This window comes from Convolutriloba macropyga, chromosome 15 (genome assembly GCF_964194025.1).
Source record: "Convolutriloba macropyga chromosome 15, txConMacr16.3, whole genome shotgun sequence".
In the NCBI taxonomy this organism is placed as follows: Eukaryota; Metazoa; Xenacoelomorpha; order Acoela; family Convolutidae; genus Convolutriloba; species Convolutriloba macropyga.
Genome location: NC_134482.1, coordinates 31,317,955 through 31,327,133, shown reverse-complemented (window position 1 = coordinate 31,327,133; position 9,179 = coordinate 31,317,955). Strand labels below are relative to the sequence as shown.

The following is a 9,179-nucleotide window of genomic DNA, read 5'->3' as shown; positions in this document are numbered from 1 at the left end:
AGTCCTATGTCAACTCATACCAACGATCTATTCAACGGTTTTCTCGCTTTTACTGCTTAGTTCACTTACACATTCTATGATGCAAAACAGAACTCAAAGCTATTATTGTTGTAACTTTTCGTCGGTAAATATAATGAAATTGGAAATTTATTACCACAGCTAGCGATACGAAAGAACACTTGATTCTGATATTGATGCAAATGATTTCAGCCAAAGTTGGTTCGCGGCAGATATTGCTCTAGTTTTGCATTATCAGATGAGGAACCGTTGAATAGACCTGCAGTTAGCTTCTAACTTAAACTTAACTCCTAACGAATTAAGAACAGGTTCTTAGCCGGTAAAATCAATTGAACAACTCGAAGAAATATTTTGAGAGAAGATGCACTATAATAAAAAAAGGTTACAGATATTTCAACACAAAAGATGAAACAACAACAGTTAAGGAGGGGCGGTGGTCGTATCAGTAAACTTGGAGGAGTCAAACAGGAGCTTGTAAAAGATAAGGAGCTCTTTCTTACACTTAAATATCAACATTTTCAATCAGCAACAATATCACTATTCAATGCTATGTCTTATTAGAGGGTCACAAACTTATTTTCACATCAAACAAAACTTAAAACTATTGAGCATACGATAAGAAATCAAACAAAACTCTTAGATCTTAAATTCCGGATCAATTTTAAAAGCGTCAAAGATTTCTTTATCTTAAACTAGAATTAACTTATAAACTGATCCAGTTATTAAAATCTAGCTTGCATTAAGTAGTTAACTTACGCTTTAATACAGATAAAGTTATTACTTAAAACACAAAATTCTTCGGCCAGTCTTAAATTATGCAGGTAATAAAGCGCAGCGTGGCGTCTAGAAATTCCTTAAGATAGTCGTGTCCAATAGAAAGATGATAGTTGGTAGTAGCTATCCTAGCCTAGGAAATGAGCCTAAGCAATTTCAGGGAATCCGTTCAAATTGACTTCTTAGGATAGGATTCAATCAATCACTGACTAGACGTTTGAGAATAGGCTAAGATGTTGGTCGCTCCTCAATCATTGCACGTGTAAGCTCCTAGTTTGAATTGAAAAGTTGCGCCTACCTAAAGCATTTCATTAACCCAATAACATCCACTATATAGAAAACTCACATTACCTAAAATACCCAAGTTACGCTACACAAACACCAAAATAATTTTAGCTTTTCACATTTTAATTGAAAATGAATTTGCAAAATACATACCAACAAAATCAAGAACAAAATAGTCGCAAATAGATATGATACCAATTTAAGCCATTCAGTTAATGGTTATGTCGACAGCTACCCTTGTAGACAATACGTCATCATTGTTTTCCCAATCCTTCTATCAGTTAACGATGAATTTTCCGACTATTTTATTCGTGATTCTTTTCGATCTATGTAAAACCAAAGCTTTCAGGCCACCAATGACGATTACAATAAATTCAATACGCATGACGGCAAATTTCTTGAAAAACTGTTTCCAATTGCATTTTGAACACTACTTTAAAATTTTGAACACTACTTAAAAATTTTCATTTTAAATTTTACCCCTTATCCTTTTTTCACAGGCCAAATTCGTAACAGGTAACAAATAACCATTTTCGCAATTTCTTGCTTGACACAACTAGAAAAAAATTCACTTTAGAAAACCAATTTTCTGAACAAATAAGAACTCGCTCTTTTGACTTGTACAAGAGTTAAGTATTTCATAGCCAGATTTCAGAAGTTCAGTTCCGAAAAACGAAAAGCTGACGAGTTGAATAACAAATTTATACAAAACAGTTGATCCAAACATAAAATTTCAAACGCAGCTGATCGAATCCCAGGCCCGAAAAAGGTATAATCTCCTGGTAGGTATGTAAATTTTAAAAATGCTGAAACTAATTGCGCAAAAAATGCATTGAAACATTCACATCAAAACAAACAGCAAGTCAAACAAACAACTATTTTTGTGACAAAAATAGCAGTGCAATTGACACAAAATAACGCCATTTTATGACGCAAAATCATATTTGAACTGGTCCTTTTATTCTTCATGATAGCGGCAACAACACTTTCCATTTAAATTTTTTCGAAAAATTTCTATTTCATACTAATATTTGTTACTATCATTTGTTTACACTTTTTCGCATCTCGCATCTCTTAATTCCCTAAGCAATACATTCCCACTCTTTATACTTGATTCATGACTTATTTTGCGCAGAACGTACAAAAATGAAGCCGTATTCGTTATCTTGCAAGATGATGATGATGTATCGTCTTGCAGGATTCTGCCATAACCCTATGAAATATTGCAAGATAGCCATTCGAAATTGACTAAGCAAAGCAAAAAATTATTTGAGAGCAATTACTGAGTATCAATGAAGAAGTGATTATCAACTATATACCACACCTATATCCTCTAAATACACCATTACCATAACAAATTATTGATGACGGGTCTTAATGACCGGGCATCATCGGTTTATCCTATTTCTTTCCATTTTGCTCTTTTGATTTTTACAGTATTCGCCCAATTGGGTAAGTCAATGCGTAAAAAATCGTATCAAAAATCGGAAAAACAGTAAAAGTCTAGGCCAAAATGCCGCATTTGAACAAAAAAACACTAGCAAGAAAGAATTTTTGTTCGTACGTTTTCTCACTACCTTAAAATTAGAGCAAAACGCCGCAAAATTAGAGCAAAACACCACAAATTTCACGCCGCAAAGCACTCGCTTTTTCGCTACACTTCCTGTTTAGGCGTGACCAAAATCATCACTGAAATTGACTTATTGACTTCAAAAATCACGATTTCAAAAATTACAAAAATGTTTGAACAGATCTTAAAAAGACAGCGCCCCAAAACAATTCCAATTCTTTGAATTGTTAAAAAAAAATGAGAGCGCCTAAACAATAGTCGTTGAGAGGCTGACGGCGGCTATTAAACAGGAGTCAATCAGGCACAAAAGTATACTGAGTAATAGTCACAGCTGATTTGCATAAGATAAAAGTAACTGCATGCATTTAAAAACAGAAACTAGCCCTCCATTTAAATACCAAACATAAAACAGATCAATTTTACCACGAAAAAATTCCAACAGATTGCATCCAAAAAAAATTTAATTTGAGCTGATAATTTTATAGAGCTGCAAACAAAAAAGTTTGCAATTGTCACCTGTTACGGATTATGCCCGATTTTCAAGTATAATGACTTCAGTTTATGGCTCAATGTCAATTTTTCTTACTCACTGCCTACAAAGGAAGAGAGCCCCCAGCAAAGCACGTCGAGAATACGTCAAGTTAAAATGAGAGGAGCGACTAGTAAAATTTATTTGAAAGAAACCAAACTCAATCAAAATCAAATACCCAAGTCTAGGTCTTAAATGATTCTCCAACAAAAACTCAAAACAAAACAATCTTGTGTCCAAATTGTTAATTCTCAGAAACGATGGAACAGATTTGCTAAAATGATTACAACAATTGATACGTAGCCAATCACGAAAAACTTACTGGAATATCACAGACAACTAAGTTCTGTTTCGCATTATAAAATCCCTAGTTATTTCCTCAAAATTTTAATGCACGCAACAGTAATATCGTTTTCTGTTAGTTAATTTGATTTTCACTAAAAAGTTGAAGTTTCTTACAAAACTTTTAAAAACTGGCCAAGAATTTGCTACAGCATTCAGTTTGTATTAACAAACAACCTATACACTTGCTCTCCTATCTCATCTAATTCTAGATTGCAAAAACGATATCGAAAAAATGTCACAATTATCAGAAATTCTACCAACAATTTTGAGCAATTCCACATCAAAACTGATCCATAAAAAGTTTTTAACAGATAAATTTGACTAATATAGTTTTAAGCTTAACATATTTTCATCTTAAACTGAACTGTTTACCTCATTTATGAAGGGCATTTGTTTGTGCAGATTGTTTTGTAAAAATTTCACAATACATACAAAGCAGTAATTTGCAAAATTTTATTTTTTATTGAAACGAAAGATCTCTATTAGGATCTTTACGGGAACAAAAAATTAAAACGAACCTTAGAGCTTTTTCAAAAAAAAAACTTGCATAAATTGTTTGATTTACAATATTCATTTGCATGTGAAATTGGCCTCTCGGTTATTTTAATTTAGATTTCCGATTTTTGGAAAAATGAATTTAGGTACTTCGCGGACTCAACTTACCCACTGAATCGAACATTTGCGCAGCAAAAAGGCATGTGACTTCGCCTTTTTTAATAGGGTCGTGTTCTGCCCCCTCGGCCACCAGCACCTCCTCGTCCACCGCCTCGCTGTCCACCTGGTGACAAAATCACGTTACTAATCGACTGGCCTCACCAATGATTGTTATCCAACAATAATTATCAATCAATTGACGATTACAAAAAAGCAGTTCGCGCACTTGGTTTAAAACTAGTCGAAACACAAAGGACATTATATTCAGTTGAAGAAACGAACGATCATTTTTAGATGTTATAAGTTTAGTTTGAGCGCCGCATTGTACGTATTTAGCAATTAGAACAATCGGTAGTCTTAACGAACGTATTTTCCTGTTCCACGCGTTTTAACACCAATTCAAGTCTTATAGTTTATTTAGTACAAGTTCTACTGCTTTAAAAACTTGAATTGGGTTCCATGATAAAAATTTGGTTTTGAAACATAATACGTCAATAATATGTAGATCACTAAGTCCATATCCTAAATTAAGCGGCTGGCAAGTACAACTTTTTGTACAAATCCAAACACAAGGCTGTATATATCATACAAAAAATACTATCCCTGAATTAGACAATAATTTTTCATTAGTTGTGATCACTGACCTCGTGTTGGTCCGAAGTTGGAGGATTCCTGTCCATAGGATCCCATGGATTGACCTTGGTCATATCCTCCCTGTTGCACGTATCCTTGGGCATAGCTGCTGTCGTACCCAGTAGCAGCAGTCTGTCCATACGCACTTCCTCCGTATGATCCGTACGCAGAGGCAGCTCCGTATCCACCTGTAGCTCCTGATCCGTATCCGGACATTGCTCCACCGGCTGATGCACCTCCGAACGAGTCTAAACATCCAGTGTATCAACATATGTGCTATCAACATATAATCAGACACCATGAAATATGAGTTCTTTTCTCTGCGCAACTTTCTCAAAAAAGGATCGCCTGACTAAACATTTCGCTGATATTACGCATTGAATTTTTGCTGCAACTCGATACCTGTATTTCTAATATATATTTGGAAATTTTGAAAATCGCCTCATAAGCGCTCCATAATTTCATGTTTTTGAATTTTGCCCAACAAAATTGATGGTTGGAAATCAATTCGACCTTAAGAACCCACAGTTTGCATCAATTGCTAGCCTTACCGAGTTTAATATATAGGATTCGATATCCGCATAAAATTACTCACCATAAGCAAATCCAGAATCGTATGATCCACCAGCTCCATAACCTCCTGCACCACCGCCGTATCCTCCACTTCCAGCATATCCACTGCCGCCTCCATAACCTCCACCTTGTCCGCCTCTGAATCCACCTCGGAATCCGCCACCACGGCCTCCGCCGCGTCCGCCAAATCCACCTCGTCCGCCGAATCCCCCTCGTCCGCCACCTCGACCAAATCCATCTTCCTTTGGCTCGGATTTCTTGACTTCAAAATGACGTTGGCCTTGCTTGGGAGGTGCGTGTCTGTTGATTACTAAAACGCATTTGTCATGAAACATCTGTTGACTAAAATTATGAAAAGCTTTTAACTGCTAAGACGTAATATGATTTTAATGTTCTCAAAAACAAGTTGAGATCGAGCTCATTTAAGCGAAGGTCAATAAGTTGAGCGATGCTTTTATCAACATTTTTGATGCATTTGCTAAATATTCCTATCTTTGTCATGACACGTTTGGAAATTTTTGCTAAACACCTGATTTTTCATTTGTAATAGCTCATCAGCTGTCTCGATGAATGCATACAACACTTGACAAAGGCGCAGGTGGGTTTCAAAAATTACAATTGATATTAGAAGTTACTAGGATATTAACTTCTACGTACTTGATAGGAGATCGGCGTCGTTTTCGTGCTTGAACTCAACAAAAGCGAATTTGCCCTTGAAGTCAATCTTCTCAACGCCCACAATTGGGAATGCTTCAAAATATTCCTGAAGGTCTTCTGCTGTCATGTTTTGGCTGATTCCACCCACGAAACACTTCTTGGTTCTCGCATGAGCCGCTTGTGGGTTCTGAACCTACACAAACAGAAAAGTAAAGGCATCAAAGAATTACGAAAAGCATTTGTGGAGAACAATTAAGATAAAAGATGCCTACGAGCTATCATAATAATTCTATGAAACTAAAAACTGAATTAGACAAAACCAAAACCCGGTGAACCCTTTACAAATGTCAAATCAAAAGACTTAATGAATAACAATTACGATGTTGATAATGGAACCATACAGAATTAAACCCGGCAAATTGCCGGAAAATAGCCGCCGTTGATTCCAAAAAGCATGATTGGGATTGAAAGAATAGATATTGAAAAAAAAAAAAGATTTTTGTACAAAAACATTTTTTAAGTCCGATTTATTTTGATGGCATTTCGTAGTTGAACATACTTCTGTTCCTTAGAGAGAGGCTACAGGGGCTACTATCAATACCAATAAGCATTAGAGATGGTAACTAAGACTTATAGGAACGACGTTCAAATAGCCGTCATCTAAAATTGGGATTTATCCCGTTTCTATTTGACCTCAATTTTTTATACTGACTCTGTTCATTTTGAATTTCTTTGCTGAGCATCTGATGTTAAAATCACTTTTCGCAGAATGATAGAAGAGAGAAAGTAGCCTAGAGAAGTCAAAAAGATTTCACGCAAAATGTTGAAAAAGCGGCAAAATGGGGTAAATCGAAACATTTTTTTGTTCGACGAAGTAAACAAAAACATAGCAGGACAAGTCCTGAGGTACAATTCAAAGAATTTTCATTGACTAAACAAAAAACTAGACCTAGAACGGACTATGAGTGGATTGGACAAACAATTTCCAAAATAAAAAATGAAGAAAAATCAAAATCAAAAAATCATTACAATAAAGAAGTGATTATCAACTATATACCACACCTATATCCTCTATATACAAAATTACCGAAACAAATTGTTGATGAAGAGTCTTAATGACCGGGCATCATGGATTTATCCCATTTCTTTCCATTTTGTTCTTTTGATTTTTACAGTATTCGCCCCATTGGGTAAGTCATTGCGTGAAAAAATCGTATCAAAGAATCGAAAAAACAGTTAAAATCTAAGCGAAAATGCCGCATTTGAACAAAACACTAGCGAGAAAGCGTATTTTTGTTCAAACACCGTTTTCTCACTCTACTTTAAAATTAGAAAAAAAAATACACAGCAAAACCACTCGCTCTTTCGCTCCACTTCCTGTTTCGGCGTGACCAAAATCACTACTCCAATTTGACTTCAAAAATCATGAAAATGAGTGAACAGATCTCAAAAAAAGACAGCGCCCCAATACAATTCAAATTCTTTGAATTGTAAAAAAAATTAGGAGCGCTATAATAGCCGGCTGAGATGAGGGCGGCTATTATTAATAAAAATATTAAAAACTTACATCTTTGGGAATGGCTCTTTTGATATCAACTTTCTGCCCTCTAAGCTCGATTCCGTCTCTGTTGAACTGGTCCATGACTGCGTTTACAGATTCGAAATCTTCAAAGGTGACAAATCCAAAACCTTTATTGCCTCCGTTGGGATCTTCTTTGCTGAAAGCAAAACTTGCCCGTAGTTGCAAATTCCGTATTACTAATTACTGTGAGTTGTAATTTTAATACACAATTAATGATTAAATAAACTAAAAGTCATCAGGCGGGTAGATTCCTTCAAATTATAGGCTTGGAAATAAGAAACTTTAAATTAAACAATGGCTTCGAGGTCTAATACAATTTCGAGCTCTATTGCAAACGAAATTACTAACTTTTTGATGGCTACACAGTCTGTTACATTGCCAAAGCCAGAGAATACTTCTCTAATTTCTTCATCAGTTACAGATCTGTTTAGTCGGCCAATGAACAGTTTCCCCAGGTTTTCTCTGTGTTGCTCAAGGATATCTTTGACAAACTAAATAAAAAGAATTTTACATAAATTGTTTTATTTACGTTAAATTTAGATTCAGAAAACTTACGAATTTGTCGGCAGCAGATCCCATTTCGGTATAAGCCATTCTGACAGATATTCAAACAAGAAATCTGAAAAGAGAATTATACAATTTATACTCAACGAAATAGAAGATTTAAAATGGCTATATAAACACTGGGACTTAAATACTCTCCATACGGTATATACGCTGATTCTCTAGATGGTTGGATTCTCTAGATGGTTGGTAGTTAGAACAAGACCCGCACATTCATTTCTCAGAGATGTATGTCTCTTGTTAGGACACTTATTAAATAGTTTCACATAATTGTATGATACCGCGATTGAGGAAAAACGGCAATTGAAAAGCGCAGAACCAAGTTTTCAAACATTTCAAAATTAATGACAACATATGCTTAAAAAGGCGTTGAAACTTTTCAGTTAAAGTTAGAGCAGTGTACCGGGCATAGATGAGACGAGGCGAAGCTAAGTTGAAAAGAAGCTAATCAATACTGATCAATAAACAACACTAATCAATAAGGCAAGGCACTAAAAGTAGTTCTCTAATTGTTTTACACCAACCTGCCTAAAATATAAGCAAAATGGAGCTAACTTCTGACAAGCAGTTGATCAAAAACAGCTCAGGCTTTATATAAAAAAAACTTCATAGCAAAAAAATTATCAAAGCATTCAAAACACAAAAATGACTTGAGAATCTGCTTTAATCTAAGAAGAATCAGATTGAGCGGCTTACAATCATTTAAAGAGAAAATACGAAATAATTTAATCAGATCAAAAAGTTTTTGAGCCAATAATTTTGAAAAGTGCAGCTGGTCCACAGTATCATTAATATCTAAATTTATTGCTGCACAGACCAAGTCGTTGATATTGTATAGATCAAGAAAACTACACTAACTGCACCATAAATATCAAACTTAAATATTTGATCTTTTCCGTTTGTGCCTCGCCCGCTTAGTGGGTGCATATCATTTGCAACCCCCCAGATACACGTGTCATGTTTTTACAATGATCTACTGTAATGACACGTGTTCT

At 35.2% G+C, this 9,179-nt stretch overlaps 1 protein-coding gene across 1 annotated transcript in view; it reads right to left on the bottom strand.

Annotated features, from left to right (window-relative positions):
- Positions 1-327: 327 nt before the first annotated feature.
- Positions 328-9,179, bottom strand: part of LOC142354486 (uncharacterized) — a 161,701-nt gene continuing 152,849 nt past the window's right edge. Inside the window, exons 2-9 of the mRNA XM_075406802.1 lie at positions 8,176-8,241; positions 7,969-8,111; positions 7,606-7,756; positions 6,039-6,231; positions 5,404-5,691; positions 4,820-5,056; positions 4,185-4,299; positions 328-1,090 (exon numbers count right to left, since the gene is read on the bottom strand). Coding sequence (XP_075262917.1) covers positions 4,235-4,299; positions 4,820-5,056; positions 5,404-5,691; positions 6,039-6,231; positions 7,606-7,756; positions 7,969-8,111; positions 8,176-8,214 — 1,116 coding nt within the window. The 5' untranslated portion in view covers positions 8,215-8,241 and the 3' untranslated portion in view covers positions 328-1,090; positions 4,185-4,234. The remainder of the gene's footprint in view (positions 1,091-4,184; positions 4,300-4,819; positions 5,057-5,403; positions 5,692-6,038; positions 6,232-7,605; positions 7,757-7,968; positions 8,112-8,175; positions 8,242-9,179) is intronic.